This window comes from Osmerus eperlanus, chromosome 12, assembly GCF_963692335.1.
Source record: "Osmerus eperlanus chromosome 12, fOsmEpe2.1, whole genome shotgun sequence".
NCBI lineage: Eukaryota > Metazoa > Chordata > Actinopteri > Osmeriformes > Osmeridae > Osmerus > Osmerus eperlanus.
In genome coordinates this window covers 12,576,489-12,599,613 of record NC_085029.1, presented here as the reverse complement: position 1 = coordinate 12,599,613, position 23,125 = coordinate 12,576,489, and the positions used below count along the sequence as shown (strand labels likewise).

Sequence of the window (23,125 nt, the reverse complement as noted above, 5' to 3'; positions counted from 1 at the left end):
TCCATCTAATATGGGTTTACTCTGTCCTCACCTGGTCATTCTTTTTGCTGTACACTATTCACATGAGCAAGACGTGTTCTACAAATCTTCCTGAGTGCGACGCAATAATAGTAAACCCTGGCTGAGTGGTACAAGGCTAAGTTAATGGGCGTAATAAAGCTGTAATTAATTAAGGTAATGGATCAACAGCCAAACAAACGGACTGGCCAGTTGTGGAGGGACTCGAGGCTTCCAATGCCACTTAACTTGACACCCTAATCCCCTTGAGTGTGAATAGGTCTGAGCCTATTGTTGTGAGCTCTTTGCTGCCAAACAATGGCCATAGGCCCAGCAGCTTAATGACATTCTTCAGTTTACCATAGACAGCTTAGGATCAGGCAGAAAGAAAGAAAGAAAGACAGAGAGACAGAGAGTGAGGCTGTTAGTTGTTGAGGACTTGTATGTCGTCCAGATACAGGCCTTGGGGTCAAAACACTTCATGTGAATACTGAAGTTTCATTGCGTTTTAAAGGGTTGTCGATTTAGCTCGCTCGGGTGAGGTGAATCCAGGTGAGGCTCTGACCTTTTTGTGTGCCTCGTTAATTGTACTGTGCTGGGGGAAAGTCATAATCGAGTACACCTGAAACGTATCAGGGGACCTTCGCTAAAGTGGCTGTGAAAGGCGCCCCATCAGATCTCTCAACTGTTTTCCTTCATGCATCAAGTGATCCACCCCAACAGCAGTGAGCTGGGTAAGGCCCGGGATTTCCACAGTTTGGATTGGCACGGCAGCCCCTATTACTGCAAAAGAAAAACGATTGGGTGGGCGGAGGCCGGAGGGGTGGGGAGGAGGGGTGGGGGGGGGACTCGAACATCTACATCTTCTCATCCAGTGTGTGAACTAATCCCGCGGTCTTCGAATGAGCGAAGCCTCGAGCGTTTAATAGGATTGACCGAGCGCTCACCTCCCGTTCGCCGCGAAACAACCCCCCCCCCCCCCCCGAATGGGGCGCGCTGGTGCATTCATGTTGTGCAAGAACTGCCGCTCATTCAGTGGGCGACGGATGAGTCAATGGAGAGCGCTCCACCCTGAATAGACGCTTTAATGAGAGGACAGGGACTTCTGACTGGGCCAGGCCGAGCTTCTGGAAGCATGCACACACGCGCACGCTCTCTCGTGCACGCACACACTTCCTTCACACAGGGTTAGAGGACGCACGCTTGTGCAGGTAGGAGAACATCAGAGCACACACCGACTCCGTACTGTAGGCAGGTGGGGAGCTATCTGTACCCGTGTTAAATCATTGTGTTGAACCCATTCTGTTGTAGCAGTTGCCAGTAGAAGTTAATCTTATTGGAGCGAGGCCTCCTGTCCAAATCTCCCATAAGAACAGGTGTGGTAGATATGCATCTGTTGAACTCCATAGGAGAGGCTCGTCCCACAGATGCCCTGGAGAGATGAAGCACTTCATGATTAGAGTTATGAAAGGCTGGAGCCAGCTAGCACACCACAACAATGCAGCCTATAAGTTGCGGCTGTCTGTCTCTCTCTCCCCCCCCCCCCCACCTCCCCCCCCCCTCCCTCTGGCTGTGTCTGTCATAGCTTCTCTCACCAGTTGAAGCGTTTAGATTCAGAACACATCAATACCGAGACAGGAGGTTTAATTACGCCAGTGTGATGGTTTTGACTAGAATAATGAGGGCTCCAGGCTTTGTTGTGTTTGGATCAGACTGTTACTGTTACCCTCCACTGTTGTTAGTAACTTCTCAGCCTGGATGCCCAGGAGGCTTGGAAGGAGATTCTGGACAGGTCTCTGAGACGCGGCTCACGTCTCCTCGTCTGTGCCGTGTCTCCGCGGGACGACCTGTAAACTGTGTGCTTCTGCCAAGCAGAAAGGCTGTGGGGGCTGCCTGTCTTTAACAGACACAGTCAGCTCTGTTCCAAAGACTTGGAGCTACTTGAACTAGACCTTGTCAGGGGTTACAGAATGTCATGGAAGGTGTAGCTAGCTATGTCTAAGTGTTGTCATGGAAACATTATTCGCCGGTAATAATGATAATTGTGCTGTTGAAATGAATGCCCTTTGAAGTCAATTTAATCTAATCGGGTTGTCTGGGCTGCTGTTGTATGTTGACAGGGTGACAGAGAAACATTTGAAAATTACTACAGGAAGCAGAGGAAAAAACAGGCCAGGCTAGTACTGCAGCCTCAGGCTAATATGGTGAGTATCACACACGCTTTTCATCACCTGGTTTGGACTGCATGTCTCCTCATCTACATCTGAACCAGGCCAGCTGTCTCTGTGTAACTACTTTGTCCTCCTGATCCCCAGCACGAGACGGTGGAGGGTTACAGGAGGTACTTCAACCAGATCGTGGGCTTCTTCGTGGTGGAGGATCACATCTTGCATGCGACGCAGGGACTGGTCACCAGAGCCTTCACGGATGAACTGTGGAACATGGCCCTGTCCAAGATCATCGCCGTGCTCCGCACGCACTCAGTAAGAGGACACACACACACACACTCTCTCTCTCCTTGCACACACACCTGGCTGGCAGGAGGGAGGTGAGATACTAAGTGAGCGGCCTGTGCCATGCATAGCGCAGTGGGGTCATGCAGAGCTGTGCCAGTGTCTTTGTGATTGAAAGGCCAGAATGAGCAGCGGAGGTCGGGGGGCTAGGGGCCGAGTCCCAGGGCCTTTGTTTGGCCCCCAGGACCCAGGCTGTGAGGCCTGTTAGCATAATCCCTGCTTGATTTACAACTGACTGGGCCCTCCAAACACACTCCTGCTCCTGCAGTGGGGAATATTCAGGCTTAATCTGCTGTTATTGTTGCAATCTGTCCTCATTAGGCTCAGCTGAGCTCTCCGTCAGGTCAGACTGAATGGGAGGCTGCTGAAAGGAGCCCACCAGGATAGGGCGACCTCCAATTATCATTCCAAACGCCTTCCGGCCTTCTAAATCAACCAGCCCTCCCCCAGCCCCAACCTCTAGTCCCCGGCTTGCAGCCCCCGCCTGGGCCAAGCCAACCAGGCCACGGCTCCGACCAGGCCCTGTTGTCCAGCCCAGGAGACCTGCTGACCCTAAGATGATACCTGATCAGAAGGGGATGGAATCAAAGTTTGTCATTCACTGTTGGGTTTTGTCGGAAGTGCGTCTAGTAATGGTGTGTGTGTGTGTGTGTGTGTGTGCGCGTCTGTGTGTAAGGTGTGTAAACATGGTGCCCGGAGACTGCTGCTGTGTGTCACACCCTGGGCTGCGCTCATTTAGCCTGGTGATTTACGCACCTCCCCGGGCCAGTAGCCAGGGACAGGCTCCATATGTCAATGTTTAACACCAGCAACACATACAACCCCAGGGCCATAAATCACCTCTCCTAATGCCCAGAGAGGCAGAGAGACCCGACTCTGCTGGTCAGAGAGAGAAAGTCCAGGATACTTCAGAAACTTGACCTCTTACAGGGAGAGAGAGGGGGAGGAGGGGGGAGCTGGGGGGCAAAGAAGAGAGAGAAAAAAGGAAAAGAGAGAGAGAGCTTCGCCCAGTGCGGCCTTCAGCTGTGTAATGAGAGTGTATCCTGATCCTGAGGTGGTGACAGGTCAGTGTTTTTGTGGACGAGCGCCCTAGAGAGAGAGAGAGAGAGAGAGAGAGAGAGAGAGAGAGAGAGAGAGAGAGAGAGAGAGAGAGAGAGAGAGAGAGAGAGAGAGAGAGAGAGAGAGAGAGAGAGAGAGAGAGAGAGAGAGAGAGAGAGAGAGAGAGAGAGAGAGAGAGAGAGAGAGAGAGAGAGAGAGAGAGAGAGAGAGAGAGAGAGAGAGAGAGAGAGAGAGAGAGAGAGAGAGAGAGAGAGAGAGAGAGAGAGAGAGAGAGAGAGAGGCTCAAGTTCTCTCTGTATTTATTTTCACTAGCTCTCTCTCCCACTTTGCTCCCCCCTCCCTCTCTAATATTGCCTGTCAGAAAGTCTGAAACACTTTGACCTCTGCCCCTCCTCCTCCTCCCTGCCCCCCTGCCTAAACATCAAATGTTCTCGTATCCTCCAGTCCTACTGCAACGACCCAGACCTGGTCTTGGAGCTGAAGAACCTGATCGTCATATTTGCAGACACGCTACAGGTGGGTTCCCCTCAGATGGACACGTGCCGACTTGCTGCATGTTTTAACCATCACTGGCAGGCCGGTCAGTATTGGTGAGTGTTTGTTTTTCTCTCCCTCCCTCTCAGGGCTATGGCTTCCAAGTCAACAGACTGTTTGACCTGCTCTTTGAGATCAGGGACCAGTACAACGAAACCCTGCTCAAGAAATGGGCCGTGGTCTTCAGGTGAGCGGCCGTTCTCCCCAGCCACCTCCGCACCACGGAGCAGAACAAACACAATCGCTCCTGTCGCATCCGATGAACCAATCCTGATCTCTTCTGTCGTGTCTAAGCGACCAATCACATGGCACAAAGATGATTCTTCGAATTCACGACAACGTTATTTATAAACGTTTATAAATCGATCTTGAGGTGATCCCACGCGTTTGGGACTGACATGACTGTAGGCTCGCGTGCAGTAACCGGTCCACTTGCAGGGAGATCTTCGAGCAGGACAACTACAGTCCCATCCCTGTCGACACGGAGGAGGAGTACAAGTATGTTCTCAGCAGGTTCCCCTTCCACGACCCAGAGATAGAGAAGGTTGGTCTCACTCCTCCCCTTGTGTGAGTGTGTGTGTGTGTGTGTCGCTTTATAATGGCCTTACATGCCCGGAAACACTGGTCTGAACTCCACTTCCTGGACTGGATGTGTAGCTTCATGCTCATTCGATGAATCGGCTTCTGCAACATTGTTGGTGTTGTTTTGTGACTGAGCAGCAGCAGTTTCCAAAGAAGCTCCCCATGTCCCAGTCAGTGCCTCAGATCTACACCCAGGTCAAGGAGTTCATCTACGCCAGCCTTAAGTTCTCAGAGTCTCTCCACCGCAGGTGAGAGACGCACACACACGCACCCTCACAGGCATGCAGTGACACACAGACCTGAAGCAGTGTGTGGAGAGAGGCTACATTCTGCACACACACACACACACACCCAGACACACTCACAGACAGCAGCTCGAGGTAACAGCTCGTTACAACATTCTTCTCACACCTAGTCGTTCTTGTAAAGCCTTGCAGGTGCTCAGTGTGTGACTATAGTGGGGGTTTGTGTCAGTGTGTTACTAGAGGTATTTTTGCATCTGTATGCTACACAGGTGTGTGCGCGTGCGGGTTCCCTTGTTAATGTTTTGTATTATTGCTCCATTCCCCACCCCGTTCTCTCAGATTATGTGTGGTAGAGTTGTTGTCACACAGCGTGGTGGGAAACACCAGTCTGTCTCTCACGATACACTAACCCATCCCTGTCCTCTCCCTGAGCCTGCCCATACTCACAAGCACACACACACATGCACACACACACACACTCTCACACACACACACATGCACACACACTCTCTCTCACACACACGCACATGCACGCACACACTCTCTCTCACAAACACTCTCACACACACATGCACGCACACTCTCTCTCACACACACACACTTGTCCCAGACCTGCTGCCTCCAGCCACTGGGCCAGTATTTGTTCTCTTTAAGCTCTGTGGTATCTGTGCTTGCGTGGGGAGAGGAGGGTCTGTGTTGTGGTAGTCACCAGCCCCCCAAATCCTTTCCCAGAGGGACTAGGTGTTGGTGGTGGGGGTTGGGGAGGGTCAAGCAGTGTCCAGTCCCAGTAGCAACACACACACACACACAAACCTTCAGTTCCCACTCCATACTGCTTACAGTGTGCCCCTCAGACCTGGCTGGCACCAGCATCACAGGGATGTGGGCCTGGACTTAAACCCTCCACTCACAACACACATCCTCCTGTCATACTCCCTCCGACACCACTGCACACACACCCCCCCCCCTTCCTCTCTGTCCCTTTCTTTCAATCCACCCATGAATCCATCCATCCCTCCCTCATAAACCTCTTCTATCCTTCTCTCTATTCTCATAATACTGCGTCCTGTCTGGGTCTCTTCAGTCCTTCTCTCCATCCTTCCTCCCTCCTGTAACATTCCTTCCTCCTCACCCTGCCCTCTCTCCGCTCCCCTGTTGATGGGTTTACCAAGTCCCATAATCCCTTGTGATTCCATATCGGAGCCCATCCAGTAGGTCCTGTTGGTTCAGGCCAGCGTGTGTTTAGTCCAAGGGCAGCAGAGCACAGACCGGGTCAAACCAAACACAGAACAGCAGAGTAGAGTATACACAGAGGGAGGGACGAGGAGGGGGGGGGGGGGGGGGGGGGGTGTTTTGACCTGCTTGTTTTCACTCTGAGGGCTGGTGTTGTGCACTGCTAGCAGTACAAGAGAGTCAGTGTCTGAGAACTTGGACAGGTTGAGGCCTATGTTGGTTTGCACACCTGAGCACCCCCACCCTCCCACCACACACACACAGTAATATGTCATACACACTCATACACATTCCGTCTCTAACACACACACACTAACCTCCCCAACTCCTGTCTGTATCGTCAACACGCACACACAAGTGGTACACTGTTAACAGAAACGGATCACTGTTTAGACTGCTTTAATGAATCACTGTTGGCAAAGGCATGTTATCCTAATTGATTTGTTTAAAAGGTAAATTGACGTGTATAAAATCAATGGGTTTGTGTACACATGAATTTAATGGATTCAGTGGGTCGTTTTGGTTTTGTTGTTGTTGTCATGTGATGATTGAAATGATGCAACACTGCAGGTTCCTCTCGTCAGGAGCGTTCCGTCTAAGCATGTTGTTTGTGTGTCCAGTTCCACAGAGATCGATGACATGCTGCGTAAGTCCACCAACCTCCTGCTGACCAGGACGCTGAGTAGCTGTCTGCAGAACCTCATCAAAAAGCCCCACATAGGACTGACTGAGGTACACAACACCACCCACACACACGCTGCACTCAAGTACCGATACAGTAGCAACACTGAGCTCAAGTGTGTGTGTTGCAGCTGGTCCAGATCATCATCAACACCACCCACCTGGAGCAGGCCTGTAAGTACCTGGAGGACTTCATCACCAACATCACCAACGTGTCTCCTGAGACAGTGCACACCACCCGCCTGTACGGCCTGTCCACCTTCAAGGTACCTGCTCCCAGTCAGCTCTGACGGCCTGCCGGGCCCAAACACACCAGGCTTTCTCCTGTGTCTTCCTATCAACACGTTTTGGATAGAGTGATGGCTGGATTGCTTGTATTAGAACTGGTTCAGACTGAATATGAATTAGTCGTAAAGATTTGTATGATTATTTTTTATACATTGCTTGATTGAGAGTCTGTGTGTGTGTGTGTGTGCGCACCAGGATGCACGGCATGCTGCTGAGGGAGAGATCTACACCAAGCTGAACCAGAAGATTGACGAGTTCATCCAGCTGGCGGACTACGAGTGGGGCATGCCCGAGTCTGACGGCCGGGCCAGCGGGTACCTCATGGACCTCATCAACTTCCTGCGGAGCACCTTCCAGGTGTTCACGCACCTGCCGGTGAGCTAGCCACACCCCTTCAGCCTCTGACCTCAACCCCCCCCCCCCCCCCCCCACTCCCGACCTGCCCGTGCCACAGGGAACTCTGGGAGATGGAGTTGTTGTTGTTATTCATAGTGATGATGTTGGTGTATCTTTCCTGTACCACACCCACGTACCGTTCTGTGAGTTCTATCTGTTGTGTTGATGGAGTAGAGTTGACCGCTGCTTTGAGGTCATGATTAACCTACTGTAGCATGGATATAGGGCCTCTGGTATATGTACGTGTGTGTGTCAGTGTGTTGTCAGAGTTCTGTGCTGCATGTCGTGGAACCCTCTCTGTGTTGTAGCAGTCATACTGACACCAGTGAAGGAACCTAGTGAGTGGGAGCGACAGCACAGGATGTGTAGGCAGGGATCTGCAGCACACTAAACACACACAGACATGCAACCGTGTAAGATTAAGGCCCCAGTGGAGCAGCCTGCTTCTTGTCTGGGAGGACCTGGCCGAGCTGAAGGAGAGCAGCGTTAAACTGGGCTCCGGTCCGTCTAGTCCAACCTAAACCTCTCACTCTCTCAGCTTGCTTGCTTGCTCTACTGTCGTCTTTCATCTCTCCGGCTTCTGTGTGTGACTTTTCTGTTATCTGTATAGGAATGTTTCCTCTGTCTCTCTCCTCTGTCTCTCTCTCCTCTCCCTCTCTCTCCCTCTCTCTCCTCTCCTCTTCTCTCCCTCTCTCTTCTCTCTCTCTCCTCAGTGATGCATATTATTGATTTGTTGATTCCTTTATCATCAATAGATTGATTATTGATTTTGACTTCTGCCAAGCATGCCAGGTGTGTGACTCTTCCACTCCTGTCCATTTATTGTTGCCCTACTTTCTTTCTCCTGCCCCCCGACCCACCCCCCCCCCCTCCCTGCCCCTATTTCAATCTTTGGGGGGGTGTTTCTGCCTCAGAGTAACAACAATGACCATGCAGCCATGTCGGTAAGTACCCCTTCCCTGTCCTGCCCCTCCCTGCTCCCCATGCCCCCTTGCCTCTACCTGCTCTCCCCACCCTCCCCCAACCCGCCCCGCTCTAGCCTGCTGTGCGGAGGGATACGCATGCTCCTGTCAGTAACGTCACTGTGGACTCTCTCCAGGCTTGTTGCTTCCTCCACCTGTGGTGCCGTCTAGTACAGTCAGCTGGCTGCCAGCCCTGGCAGAGCAGAGCAGAGCTTCTCTAGGTGCAGGGTTTTCTGTAGGCTGTACAAAATGAAGATATTAATTTGTCTTTGTTCAATATATGCCTACGCATTATATTATATTATGAGATATCATTTAAGATAGATTAAAGGCATGTGACTTATTGCTGGAACAGCAAATTAAGCAGTAGCTACCCCATGCAGTAGAGACACTTTTACAGACCTAATAGTTCGGCTGTCAGCATTGGCTTGTAGGCTTGTTGATTGATCGACTATTGTATATGGAAGCTTGCCCAGGAATGAGAATGTTGGAGATTGGCTTCTCGTGTTCTACCATTCTTCTCATTCCCTTCTAGAAACAGTCAGAAGGTTAGGCACCCAGCCAGGGCATCTTGAGACCTTCCTCTCCACGGCTCAGTTAGTCGTGCACCTTTACACAGCAGCTGTGGAATGAAGTTTCATGTAGACCCTGGTCTAGGACCAGCTAACCTTATGCTCATTCTCACCAGCACCATTAGAACAGACTCAACACACAGCTGAACCTGGACCAGCGTCCAGAAGCAACATCACCATCCCTTTCTCCACAAGCCTGTAGACTAGTGCATGCTGGGTGATCTCCCGAGAGCCTTTGCGCTATGTTCCCCCCCCCCCCCCCCCCCGATCAATCCTCAGTTTAGTGGTAGTCTGGCTAGCAGCTCTCAGGAGAGATCCATGTTCTCCATCAACCTTTAACCCAGTTTGGAAGCTGATCTGACGCTCTGGGTCTGAAACGGACTGGCTGGCTGGTCCCAGTCTGGCTGTGGCTGGCTGACTGGAGGAGAAAAACCAGACCCCTCAGACCGTCTGACAAGTCTCTGGGCCAAGGCCTGGTCTGGTGCTAACGTCTCAATCTGCACTGCAGCATCAGCATGCCTCCACACCTCTCTCTCTCTCTCTCTCTCTCTCTCTCTCTCTCTCTCTCTCTCTCTCTCTCTCTCTCTCTCTCTCTGTCTCTGTCTCTGTCTCTGTCACACACACACACACACACACAACCTGATCCTGACCTTCAGCGCCACCACAGAGACGGTCTGGCTGGCCCATAAGCCCTGGTCCAGAGGAGCTGAGGACCCTGCCTCACCCTCCAGAACCCTCCAGCCCACTAATGACCAGCCATAGAGATAGTCCTCAGTAATACAGTGTTCTTCTGTACTCCACTATCTCTCCTTCACTGTCCCCATCATGTGATGACGATGACATCTGCTACTTACAGCCTTCCTGAAGGACCCAGGTTGAACATGTACAGAGGTCTCGATGACATCCTGCCGCTCTCATGTGACACTGACTCCGTCCTGTGCTGTGACTGTTGGGTGTTTTGAACGGGGTCTGGGGTGTGTGTGTGTATTCTGGTCTTGAACACATGACGCTGACGACACTGTAAGTCCGATACATAGCTTGATCGCTGTGGACAGCTAAGCTTGCTAAGCCATGTATCACCAGTGTTATTTGACAGCTGTCAGCATGAATTTGACTTTGAGCAGGGATGGAGAGTGAAACACCAGTTAGTCTACCTCAACAATGAACAATATGGTCTGGTATCATTTAAAAAGCGTTCACTGTTTAGGCCTACTTGGTGTTTCCCATCACCCAAGCCCTGGATGAGGTGGTTCTGGGTGCATGTGCGTGTGTGTGTGTGTGTGTTCATGCTGGCTCTGGTATTTTGCTGTCTACCTTTTATACAACCAGCACACAACCTTGCTCTTTGAAACCAGGGCCCTGTTTGAATATTCTCCAGATGCGTCCTTCCTTCCTTCCTCTAAGAGATGACTGATCACATGTGGTTGGATTGCTATCAGCTGCATAGCGGAGTGCATGCGTTCAAATCATGCTGGAGCAGAAAGTGCCTCCAGGGATGAAAGCAGGAAGGAAGGACCCGTTTTGAGAGTGATCCAATGGAGCCAGGAGCCAGTCTGGTAGTCTTGGTGTCTGCCCTGCCCTGCCTGCATGTCAGCCCCTCTCTGTTCAATGTGTAACCTACACCCTACCCACTGTTGCTGAGATAACACGGGGGCAGCCCCGACTAATCAATTGCAGACACAAATGCAGGGATGGCAGAGGAAGTCGTGGCTCCACTATCTTTACTCCCATGTTTTCCTGTTCCGCACCCAGATTGCAAGAAGCTCACGTGTTTTTGTTTTTTTCCTCTTTCTTTCTCTCTCTCCTCACTCCTTTCCCGGTCTCTCTCTCTCTCTCTCCCTCTCTCCTCCTCTCCTCCTCTTCTCCTGTTCCCCCTGATGGTGCCTCACCCCCCCCCAGGGCAAGGTGGCCCAGACGGCGTGCATGTCGGCCTGCAAGCACCTGTCCACCTCGCTAATGCAGATGCTGCTGGACACGGAGCTCAAGCAGATCAGCATGGGGGCCATCCAACAGTTCAACCTGGACGTCATACAGTGCGAATGTAAGTTGGGCCTGAGGCTAGTTTCCCCACAACTTCGGTCAGGGGTTCGAAGACACTGAAAGGCCACAGCTTGGCTCTTTTCAGCTCAGGTCTAAACTAGAGGTCGAGAGGCACGGCGTCTGTGAAGAAGTTTACTTCTGCTGAGGCTAATGGTTATCGAGCAGTGGGAAATGCTCTGGAGCGTGCCTTTCTGAAGCAGCTGTCCTGTTCAGCTGAGTGAGAGGGGCGGAGGGACATGACCTGACTGTTCTGAGGTGAAGCTTGGCCGCAGGCGACCAGTCCTTCCTAATCCTAACATCATCTCTGTCTGCCGACATCAGCCTAAGAGATTGTTATCTCTCTCCCTATCTATCTATATCTCTCTTTCAGTCCCCCTCTCCCCCTTTTCTCTGATCCCTCTGCTTGGAGGGATCGTTTGCTGGATATTCCCCCTTAGATAAATGAATCGGCAGAAGAGATGAGATGTCTCAAGAGATTTGTCTTAGTCAGGGTTGTGCCAGTGGAAACACCTGCCGACTGTCATATCTTATCTGCGGCATCTCTCTGCACATGAACGGAGCAATCAGTTAGTACTATAACTGCCGGATATGGGGCTGGTACCAATGGATAGGTAATGATTGTTGAAAGGAGGAGATATGTGTCTCCACGTATATCAGTTTTGAAGAGAAGAGGGCGCAGGACGTATGGTGTGTTGACTGCCTTCGTTGTACAAGGTTCTTCTTTAGTTATGGCATGTTTACCTTCTGCCTCGAACCAGCTCAGTAACCACAGCCAGTAACCACAGTGGGTAACCACCCGGGAAGAACATCAAATACCCACTTCCTCCCCTTCCACCACCCTCTTCTCCTCTTCTTCCTCTCTGCAGTAAGTGGTTGATTTGGCGACAGCGTCAGAGTTCCACACCACAGAATGTGCTCAAGTTCTCAACCTCTCTCTGTTGGAATTAAAGTTGCTCTCCAGTGGGAGACTTGATCTCTGAAGTCTCTTGGTAGCAGCAGTCCTCCGTAGCCTGACAACATGGAGACTGTACAAAAAATGAAAATGTAGACTTTCAAAGCTTTTGACACCCCTGTTTCACTTCCCTACTCTGAAAGAAATGGAAAACTATTGGTCACAGTTAGACAGACAGATGACACAGATCTACAAGAGCAGGGAGCAGTGTCTGTTTTCACACACACATTATCTCTCTTTATCCCTTGACGTAGCCGACAACCGCACTTTTCGAAACCTTTCAGGCTTCGCACGGCTGCAGGTGGACACGACAATAGTATACATTTGAGGCCGTTCCGTTTCAAGTGTGGGTCTTTGAAGTGTCCCGGGTAAAGAGTCTGACATGACAGGGACAAGGCGTCAGACGCAGTGAAGTGAAGCCGGGCTGGTATGTCGAGAGCTGTTTTGACAGACAGCTACACTCACGCTATCTCTCCAGTGTCTCTCAAGAGGGGGGGGGGGGGCGAGGGAGGTGGGGCTCCACTGCACCGTCTGCGAGTCTGTTCGGAGCGGCTCTCAACCAAGACAGGGTTCACAATGAGGTTGGGGTCGATCAGAGTGCAGTGTAAACTGAGAATCCTTTTTGTTTTCAATGTACTCCAAATGCTAATCAGAATTCCATGCACGTCTGTGAGGCCCGTCTCCCATGCATGTGCCTCTGAGCTCTATGGACTCCACTGATTTTTATTTATTTTTTTCTCGAGGGCCCGGGGGGAACTTTGTCCTCAGTTCCTCCGTTCAGCCGTGTTCCAGATGAAACGGTTCCCCCCTGATCACACGTGCTGGGTCTGCTGTCCCAGCAGCCTCTCTGGGTGTGACAGCACTGATTTAGAGTGTGTGCAGGGATGACACTGCTCCTGTGAAAGGGTGTGTACGTGTGGGATGTTATGTGCGGCTCGTGGGATAACACGCACACACAACCATTCACGAGCAGGACCGTCCCAAGGGACACGGATCCATGACGGATAGAACCCACACCCTCCTAGCCTCCCTCCCAGCCTCCCTCCCAGACCCCCGTTCTCCCAGCCTCGGTCTGTATTAAGGGTATCTTGCTGCTGTAGCTCTTGTTAGAGCTAAATGGGTCAGGGGCCCTTTTATATTGGGCCTGTGTGCAGGAAGAGCTTATACCTGCCGATCCCCCAAGGGGTCTGCAGTGTGAGGAAGAGGTCAGGGTGGAGATCACACGTTTTCATCAGGACTACACCCTTGCACTCTTTATCCCTCCTCTCTCTTTCACTGAGGTTGCTCTCTCCTCCAACCCCCCCATTAGTGCCGCGTAGCTCCAATGGCAGTACCAGGAAAGCCCCAATGACTGATTTCCTCTGCTCTCTGGAGGTGTATCTGTGTGTTCAGGGCTACTGTGCCAAAGGGCAGGTTCTGGTGGATGTGCCCTTGACTCTACCTAGTGTATGGCTGGATGAAGCACTATGTATCACTTCATCACACGTTGAAGAAGACTGATCCTTACCTACATCTGGTGGATGCTGATAGAAACTGTGTGCATGCCTGCATAAAGATGTGCCGACAGCATGTAGTGATGATGATGATGATGTGTTCCTACAGTGTTCGCCAGCTCTGAGCCAGTGCCCGGTTTCCAAGGAGACACGCTACAGCTGGCTTTCATCGACCTTCGACAGGTGAGCCTCTTTCACCTGGCCTCTCGATGCCAAATCTCTGAGTCCCAACATTGCCCTATTAAAAGAACACCCCTTCCAGATAGCTGTATGTGCAGCTAATGCATTCAGTAGTGTATAGCGTTGACCTCTGCTCTCAGCCTATCTTGTTGTGTCAGAAAGAGGTTGATGACAGCGGGTCTGTAGTGATTCAGGAAGATTAGACCAGAGGCTTTTAAAGGGAGAGCAGCACTCAGGGGTCACTGTGGTTCTCACAGGAGAGCCCTGGCACTGCACTGTGGAGGGCCATCAGGCAGACAGTGAGTGACACAGAGAGGACAGGAACGAGGGAGAGCTAGATTGAGAGCAGATAGAGAGAGAGAGGGAAAGAGAGAGAGAGAGAGAGAGAGAGAGAGAGAGAGAGAGAGAGAGAGAGAGAGAGATGCCCAGTGGTCAGGATTTACCTTTTCCTTACCTCAGTCCGACCCCACGCCCTCTCTCCTAGAGGTCAGGGGTCATGGCACGGCGGATTAGCGGCCAAATCACTTTATCAGCTTCACCGCTCTGCTGCTGAGTCCAGCAGGCTCTGAGAGGCCACAGCCTGCACAAATGTCTGATCTCTCTCACTCTTGTCTACCTCACTCTCAACCCCCCCCCCCCCCCCCCCGTCTCCTCTTGTGTTCAGGTAACATACCTGTGCATCCTTGGGTGACCTGTCGATGACCCCGGTGTGTGGGGACTCTGTTCATAAAAGGCAGGCCATGGTAGTATTGTTGTGCTCAACCAACTCCTATTGTCCAGGTCGCCTCTCCTCCACACAGACTGGGGCTCCAGTCTCCAGGAGCAGCTCCTGGAAAGGTTTCGGAGCGCACCGAAAGCCTTTGTTCACTTGCAAGGGGATACAGCTTGGGAGTATAACACCGGCAGATAACAGGGTTTCAAATACCAGTCGTTTATCACAGTCGATCTCACTAGGAATCGACAAGTTGAGTCTCTCGCCTCACATACCAATAGCGACGGCCAACATTTCTTTGCTCGGTTTACTACGTGATTTACGACGTGATGGTGCCTGCCCGGCGCCCGCTCTGACACGGCTGGGTCCCTTCTGCAGAAGGTTACCTGTCGTGTTGTGGTCTCCTGGATGCTGTCAAAGTTAATGACACCATACAGTGAGAGGATCTGCCGGGAAATCCCCCTTCGTCCCCTCTCCCTCCCTCGCAATCTGTCTCCCTCCATCTGGAGGTAGAGAGGCATATATGGAGACCACGGTTAGTGTGGAGGTAGAGGCAGAGACGGTGTTGCGGTAGAGAGGCCTAGATAGGTAGAGAGGTGTAAAGAGGCAGGGTTGGTGTAAGAGGTGGCAGAGAGGCAGAGGCAGTATCGAGGTAGTGAAGAGTCAGAGGCAGTGTAGAGGTAGAGAGGGACAGGTAGTGAAGAGGCGTGGCCCTGTGAAGATGCCGTGCCCCGTGGCTCCCAGTCATTTACAGAGGATTAGTATCAGCCCAGATCAGGCCTGGGCCAGAGTCAGAGACAAGCAGGAGCTGACAACCACACAGCCAGTAGGCCTATCACCTGGGACCACTTAGCTCCTTCTACAGGAGCAAACCCACTCACCCCCCCACCCCACCCCCTGTGTATTACCCCCACTTTATTTACTGTGGAGCAAAACAGAGAGAAGGGGAGACAAGCACAGATATGGCCTGGGCTTGGATTCCAACCAATGTCACTGACTATAGGGGACACGTGCATGGGCTCCTGTCTCCTTCCACACCGTGACGTCTCTCAGCAGCTTGTGAAGCTATGTAAGGTGGTGAGGTTCTCCTCCTCCCACTGGCACCACGGTGTAAAGGACCGAGGTGGAGATCCTCGTCCTGCCGGTGTGAAGAGCGGCTCCCAGGCTCACCGGCTCGCTCACATCTATTCTCTTGCAGCCTGTTGTTTCCCCCTATACACATTAACATACAGTGTTGTGTGTGTGTGTGTGTAGCAGGGAGGTGAGATCTTGGGGACGACAGGCCCAGCTGCGGAGGATTGTGAGTAGGTTAGCTGGAGGTCAGGGTGGACCTATATCCTCTTAACGCATTTGAAGTGTCCAGTGCTCCTCTTCTAATGGTTGAGCCACACCCATCTTCCCTTGCGCACTCCCGTCCTCTCCCTCCCTCCTCTCTCCGGGAGATCCTTTGACAGGTGTCTGTATGTGTTTCAGCTGCTTGACCTGTTCATGGTGTGGGACTGGTCGACCTACCTGGCGGACTATGGACAGCCCACCTCTAAATACCTGAGAGTCAACCCTGCCACCGCCCTGGCGCTGTTAGAGAAGTCAGTACACACACACACACGCGCGTGTCTAAATAAGTGTCTTCTAGCTTGGTTTCTGTGCACTTAATATGCCCTGCCTCTCCCCTATTCCTCTTTCTCCCTCCCTCTCTCTCCTTCTCCTCTAACTGCTGACCACAACAATGCAGAGTCTACAGGGGGTACGTTGTGCTTTCTAACTGCTCTCTTATCCACCTCCTGCCTTTCTGAGGCCCACCTCTTCATCTAGTGTCCGGGCTGGACTGTTTATGTTTGTCTATATATGTATTTATCATATATTTGTTAGATATCTCATCAAACAAAGCTCACCGATACAGTATGTGTTGTGATGGTGTATGTCTTGTTGCTTTGTCCCTGCAGAATGAAGGACACCAGTAAGAAGAACAACATCTTTTCTCAGTTCAGGAAGAATGACCGGGACAAGCAGAAGCTTATTGAGACGGTGGTCAAACAGCTGCGGAGCCTGGTCAACGGCATGTCCCAGCACTCCTAGACACACACACATACACACACATACACACGCACACACACGCATGGGGCACAAAGCATGGGACGCACACAAACACACACACACGTGATGTACTGTGCGGACACGCGTGCTTCTACAAAACGGACACACACACCCGCTACACAGGAACACATTCAGGCAGTCAGGGACATGATCATAAACACTTCTACATAAACATGCAGTTGTAAAATAGACTGAATACATGGTGTAAAAAAATAATTTACTCTCCTACACACACACACACACACACACACAGAACGAAACAAAACAGTTTACTGAACTCTGTAAAGGAAAGAACAGTAAAATTGTTTTTAATGTATTTTTAATGGCTATGAAGAAGACTATGTTTTGTACATTGTGAGAGTGCAATGATTGTAGGCCAGCCCCAGAGAGGGCTGGAGATGTGAGTAGTGGGAATGTATGAAACGATACCGCTCAGAACACTGGACCATGAAGTCTGACCCTGAGACTGATGTTCTCCATGATCCACACCTGGGACCAACACGCCTCAGATACATCCAAGTAGATTGTAGATGTGTTGGGTTCACCTCTTGAGTTTCCACCTATTAGTACCTTACAGGTGGTGATGGGGTCTTCGCCCCAGGTCTGTGATCATGAGTTTTCCCTTAAAAAAACAACCCCACAATGCAATACTGTGTGGAGTTTGTACTGTAAATACATGAAGTGTATGTTTGAGAATACTGAACACTACGGAGAGAGAACCGTGTTCTCTACTGGTCTGGCTTGAATCCAACAGCTCTGAGGAAGTGGCAAAAACCAACTTGCATGATGAAACCTTGTTCACGACATCTAATCACCTAATGGGCAGATATACTGTAACCTTACAGTCGTTATACTGTGCCCTAACAGTTATGATACTGTTCCCTTGCAGTAATTATACTGTGCCCTTACAGTTAATATACTGTACCCTTGTAACCTTGACAGTTAATCCATAGAATAGTTCCCCAATCAGTGTTTCTTCTAACAAGAAAGCAACCCAAGATTATGATTTTAATATTATTATTAGATGTTATAACAACTAATTCTTGCATCAAAAATTTGATATTTTTGTTCCTCAGGGTAAAATAAAGCTTTATAAACTCATGCTAAGATAATATTTTCAGATAAAAAGCAATAATTAATTGGTTCCTTAAGTCTCTTCAGCAGGTCCGCTTATCTTGTGAAAACAAACAAACAAACAAACAAAAAAAACATTTTATAATCGGGTTCTGTTTCTCTTTGGTCTGTGCTATACTTTTACCAACCATTTTGCACTGAAGATTATTTAAGTTTGCCTTTTTTAAATAGTTGCTTGTAAATGTCATGTACATACTGCATATTTTGTAAAGAAAATGAGTTTCTCTGCTACAAATAAAAAAGGAGACTTATTGTTGTGGAAGATGATGCTTCTCCTGAGCCTAACTATTGAATTAGCCTTTGACTTTTATTGATAGCAGTCAACGATGCCCCTTCCGTGGAGCGGCGGTTGTCCCTTTCCTTTCTAGTCCCATAACTAAAACAGAAATGCAAATATAAATCCCCTAAAACATTCCAATGAATATGAAGTTAAGAATGTTAATAAGGATTTCAACTGGCATTAGAGTATGCTGCTGCCATGGCTGTAAACAAGAACACCCCCCCCCCCCCCCCCAACTGAGATATTCTTCTGATTCTATTCGTTTTTATTTGTGTGCTGTAATAATAAAATACAACAAATGTGTTCACTCATACTTGACTGTAAGTTGATTTACTGTAGCTTTTGTTGAGTTCAGTACTGTAGCAAAGGACATTAAATCATGTGAATGTGTTATTGTATTAGCTTATAACCACAACAGACTGCAGTGTAGACAAAGCTACCATCACTAATGGTTGAGTGGATTCGTGAGTGCAGTGTCTTCTGTCGCTGCCAACTTTACTAAGTGGAGAACTCAACAGACATGGGGGCACTCCTGGTGGCAATCCGTGAGGAGCTTTGAATATTCAGAACAGGACGTCATCAACGAAGGGGGATGAAGTATTTATACAACGGTTCATAAAGCCCCATAAAGAAAGATTAGCGCACCCGAGAGCAGCTCACATTTTAGAAACGGCAGTTTTTCATGTGTATTTAAAGGTGTGTTTTGGAATAATACATTGACTATTAGTCTCTACCAACCTGCTTAATAAGCTGGAATTTGCTGTTTATTTAGCCTCTTGTTTTCAAAGAAAAAAACGACTGATTACATGTATCCAAATACAGCTGGAGTGGTTGTTTTCAGGTGACTGGCGTTACTCCCGAATAAAATTATAAAACTGAAAAACACCGGTTGACAGGCTATCCTAGAATGACTCTATTCGAACTAAGTACTACCGTGTCGGTGCTCGCTACCGCCGTAACATCGGTGCTGTTGGTGCTGTTGCTGACCGCGGTTTCCCGGCAACTGTGGACGCTGCGATGGACCATCACCAGGGACAAGAAAAGCTCCTTACCGTTACCGAAGGGTTCCATGGGCTGGCCGCTCATAGGAGAGACGTTCCACTGGCTGTTCGAGGTAAATTATTTCGTTTCCAATGTTCATAGCCTACCGTGCGTAATTACGCATGCATGGTGTTCTTCATAAATGGTTGCTTTTGTGTAAAAGTAAGCTATTGATTATCAGAAGTTTAAGAGATCACGTTGGTATTGTGCCGATGTCGTCCTCGTGTTATCATTTCTACAATAATGTGGCAAACTGTCGCGTCCATCCTATGATTCAAGTGTTGTTGTTTTTGTTTGTTTTTTTTCAACTCAGGGTTCTTCTTTTCATGTGTCGAGGCGGGAGAAGTATGGAAACGTGTTTAAAACGCACCTGTTGGGAAAACCCGTCATCCGAGTGACGGGCGCGGAGAACATTCGTAAGATCCTGATGGGAGAACACACCATGGTGTGCACACAGTGGCCCCAGAGCACGCGCATCATCCTGGGACCCAACACTCTTGTTAACTCGGTGGGAGACCTTCATAGGAAAAAACGGAAGGTAAGGGAAATTATAATTTTACATTTTCGTTGGGAAGTTGCAACATGTAATATGTTATTAATTAATATTGTATCAATTAAGATCATGTGCCATTAAAATGTATTACCCCATCAGATCTTAGGCAAAGCGTTCAGTCATGCAGCTTTGGAGACGTACATTCCTCACTTACAAGACGTCGTAAAGACTGAGATAGCCAGATGGTGTTTGGACACCGGCCCCATTGATGTTTTCGCTGCCGCCAAAGCCCTGACGTTCCGCATCGCTGTGCGGATCATCATAGGTTTGGATGTGGAGGAGTCGCAGATAAACTACCTTTCCAGGATGTTTGAGCAGCTGATGGACAACTTATTCTCCCTCCCGGTGGACGTGTGCTGCAGCGGCCTTCGGAAAGTGAGTTCTGTCGCACTAAAAGTGTAAACTCCACAGCAAACGGAATTATAATTAAATGTTAGCCATAAAATTGTATATTTGCAAAACATGTTATGTGGAAAAGGATAGTACTCCCTTAAAAGAGACATTAAGTACATTGTTGGAAAAATTGAAGATGTAACACATTTATCCTGTATAAGAATGATTCTGTGTTCAGTATTCCTTTGGTGCAAAGAGAGGCTTGACATACATTTATTACAAATTGCAACCATTTGTATTCTTTGATGTGGTGTTGTCAGGGTATCCAGGCAAGGGAGGTCCTGCATAGCTGCATGGAGAAGATGATCGAGGAGAAGCTCCAGAGAAACACAGAGGGCTGCAGCCATGTGTTTGACTACATCCTTAGCAGTGCCAAGGAACAAGGCCATGAACTCACCATGCAGGAACTTAAGGTAAGCAATGTTCACACACATCACACACATACTCCATATCTAGTAATGGAGTATGTCATAAATATGACATACATATCATTTGGATCATAGTGGAATACTGTATTTATTTTAAAAATCATTTGGAGTGTTACTTAGGTGTTGAAGTGATTTCAAAGAAGTGCCTTTGAAGCAGAATGCACCAGGTGAATGAGACTCTGTATCCTAGGAGACTGCTGTGGAGCTGATCTTTGCTGCCCACTCCACCACAGCCAGTGCCTCCACCTCTCTGGTCCAGCTCCTGCTCCTACACCCTTCAGTGGCTGAAAAGGCAAGGTCTGAGATACAAGAAATGGGACTGGGCCATGACTTCAACAGCAATAACAACAACAACAAGTCAATCATCAGTGATGATGCTGACATGCAGACCACCGGGTCACCTAGTTATGACACAGAGAAGCACAAGAACTGCATATGTCCGGCAGAGTCTGGTACGTGTAGTTTCCAGGAACCAAATATAACCCTGAAGGTCCTTGGTGGGCTACAGTACTTGGACTGTGTGGTGAGAGAGGTGCTCAGATACCTGCCGCCTGTCTCCGGGGGTTACAGGAGTGTCCTGCAGACGTTTGAGTTAGAAGTAAGTATGATGAAGGGGATAACAGGGGAACTGAGGGATGACACTAAACACTGACCTCTGAGAATTGAAACTGCAGTTTATTTCTCGATACTCGTATGCTTTTTACAGTATCTACCGCACCAACATCACATTGCTCAATTCAGGGTTCTTCCACCGTTTCCTATGCGTTGTCCTCTCCTCTGCAGGGTTGCCAGATCCCTAAGGGCTGGAGCGTCATGTACAGCATCCGAGACACCCATGAGACCGCCTCCGTCTACCAGCGCCCCGACCTGTTCGATCCGGAACGCTTCGGCCCAGAGAGGGATGAGGGTCGGGCGGCGGGACGCTTTAACTACGTGCCATTTGGCGGTGGCACTCGTAGCTGCGTGGGCAAGGAGCTGGCCCAGGTGATCATCAAGACCCTGGCTGTGGAGGTACTGGGAAGCACAGAGATGAGGCTGGCCACGGACACGTTTCCCAAGATGCACACTGTTCCTGTAGTCCACCCTGCCAAAGGACTACAGGTCTATTTCACCTACAGAGACAACAACATTGAAAAGCATCATGTGTCATGTATGTCCCATCATGGCTAGACACTGACTTCTCAGAATCATATACTGTAAAGTAGTAGACTGTCTATCATATACTGTAGACAAGTAGAAATATTCTGACTTGGCTGGTTTTACCTTGTACCTCTGGATGCTCCTCTGATCCTGAACATGTATAATACTAAATGAACATATATGGAAGTGTATGAGGTATGTATGTGCTTTATTATTGACTATATACAATTGTGTTAAACTGTATGGATGCCATGAAGTCATCACCAATGGTACTTACTTACCCTGGCATGTTTACAATGATAATCTGGTTGATTACAGCCAGGTATGAGTGTCAGTGATACTGTGGTTGTTGGTTTGTTTATTAGTATTTGTCTGTTTAACTATGTGTTGGTATAGGCTAGTGCTAGGGGAAGAGGTAGACACAAAGTTTTATAGCAGTTTTTTTCTGAGGGTCTTTGTTCACTGTTGGACTTGTGGGCCTGGTGGGTTATTATGGTATGTGAATTATTGAATGTTTATTTTGACTTTGATTGTACATTTATTTAAATAAATGTGATAATCAACGAAAATTGACAATTTAATGGATCTTTAATTGATTTGATGACATTGATCACATGTTCTCCACTTTTCAGCTGTCGCTTTATCATGTGTAGAACCAGGTGATGAGAGGTCTTCCTTGACACCAATTGCCTTTCATTGGGAACGAGTGAAAACATAATCCCTTTACATGGTTCTGACACCTAGCGGTAAACGTTTCCATAGAAGAGGAAAAGCGGGGCTGGAGGCGGGGTGTTTTCACAGGAGAGGTGCAGCCCCACCTTCGCTTCTAACAAGCCGTGAGAGATGAGGCCTGCAGGGCTGCACCTAGAGAGACAGTCGGCGGGGTGACCTCGGTGTGAACCTGCTGAGCATTGCTCCCTTGACCCCCTCCCGCTGCGGCAAAGCTTCAAACTACAGATACGTTATGTAAACCTACAAATCAAATATCTAGTCCTTCGCCGCTATAATCTGACACAGCCCCGGCGCGTTAGGCCATGGGTACCAAGTCCCCAGTATTTCAGTGGAATTTACATTTTCAAATAGGCTATTAGTATTATTATTTTGTAAACGTGCATTACATTGCACATACAATTGACATAAATATGCATGTCAAATTAGGCAATGTTAATTGTTGACAGTTGAGAGTTCATTTCTAAATGAAATCTGACTTGGAAGTGACTATCAAGATAAATGTGATGAGATATTATTGTGATTAAAATAGGCCAGAAAAAGCACCGACTCTGTGGCTCTAATTAAAAAGTATTTTTCCATACAGAAGACAGGGTTGTTTATCTCTTGACCTAATTACAATGTTACTGTAAGTTTTTTTAAATGATCCCCGCTGTTTGATTTGTGTGATTGACAGTGAATGAATCACTGTGAAGATAATCATGCTGCTCTCCCACTGTAATTACCGCTGCTCGGGCTCCCGTATCTTGTTATTTGACGGACAGTGAACTTGGCGAGGTTTGTGCGAGAGTTCACCGAGATGTCAGGGTCCGTGTTGTAGGTCACAAGCAGGTCAGCGCACGGGAATGGGAAAGATCCCCCGAGGGCATTGTGGAGCTCTAGTGCTAATCGCTG

The 23,125-nt window shown here is 49.1% G+C and overlaps 2 protein-coding genes across 8 annotated transcripts in view; both read left to right on the top strand.

Annotated features, from left to right (window-relative positions):
• exoc6 (exocyst complex component 6) overlaps window positions 1-18,260 on the top strand; it is a 29,683-nt gene extending 11,423 nt beyond the window's left edge. For 4 of the 7 annotated variants that reach the window (XM_062474315.1, XM_062474313.1, XM_062474317.1 and 1 more), the window contains exons 9-22: window positions 2,118-2,201; window positions 2,313-2,480; window positions 4,014-4,085; window positions 4,193-4,290; window positions 4,542-4,647; window positions 4,824-4,933; window positions 6,784-6,895; window positions 6,976-7,110; window positions 7,328-7,507; window positions 8,443-8,472; window positions 10,962-11,103; window positions 13,657-13,730; window positions 15,913-16,025; window positions 16,383-18,260. In XM_062474315.1, the coding sequence (XP_062330299.1) occupies window positions 2,118-2,201; window positions 2,313-2,480; window positions 4,014-4,085; window positions 4,193-4,290; window positions 4,542-4,647; window positions 4,824-4,933; window positions 6,784-6,895; window positions 6,976-7,110; window positions 7,328-7,507; window positions 8,443-8,472; window positions 10,962-11,103; window positions 13,657-13,730; window positions 15,913-16,025; window positions 16,383-16,515 (1,557 nt within the window). In that variant the 3' untranslated portion in view covers window positions 16,516-18,260. The remainder of the gene's footprint in view (window positions 1-2,117; window positions 2,202-2,312; window positions 2,481-4,013; window positions 4,086-4,192; window positions 4,291-4,541; window positions 4,648-4,823; window positions 4,934-6,783; window positions 6,896-6,975; window positions 7,111-7,327; window positions 7,508-8,442; window positions 8,473-10,961; window positions 11,104-13,656; window positions 13,731-15,912; window positions 16,026-16,382) is intronic. The other 3 variants (XM_062474318.1, XM_062474316.1, XM_062474319.1) reach the window with 1 other exon arrangement.
• A 331-nt stretch (window positions 18,261-18,591) lies between these two features.
• LOC134031197 (cytochrome P450 26B1-like) lies at window positions 18,592-22,065 on the top strand. Its single transcript, XM_062474728.1, has 6 exons — window positions 18,592-19,061; window positions 19,302-19,526; window positions 19,641-19,916; window positions 20,195-20,347; window positions 20,553-20,960; window positions 21,146-22,065. The coding sequence occupies exons 1-6, from the start codon at window positions 18,855-18,857 to the stop codon at window positions 21,530-21,532; spliced, it is 1,656 nt and encodes a 551-aa protein (XP_062330712.1). The 5' UTR covers window positions 18,592-18,854; the 3' UTR covers window positions 21,533-22,065.
• Window positions 22,066-23,125: the final 1,060 nt, after the last annotated feature.

Coding starts and splice junctions, on each gene's coding strand:
- LOC134031197 (XM_062474728.1), top strand. CDS start 18,855: ATGACTCTATTCGAACTAAGTACTACCGTGTCGGTGCTCGCTACCGCC. Junction 19,062..19,301: donor CGTTCCACTGGCTGTTCGAG/GTAAATTATTTC, acceptor TTTTCAACTCAG/GGTTCTTCTTTTCATGTGTC. Junction 20,961..21,145: donor TGCAGACGTTTGAGTTAGAA/GTAAGTATGATG, acceptor TCTCCTCTGCAG/GGTTGCCAGATCCCTAAGGG.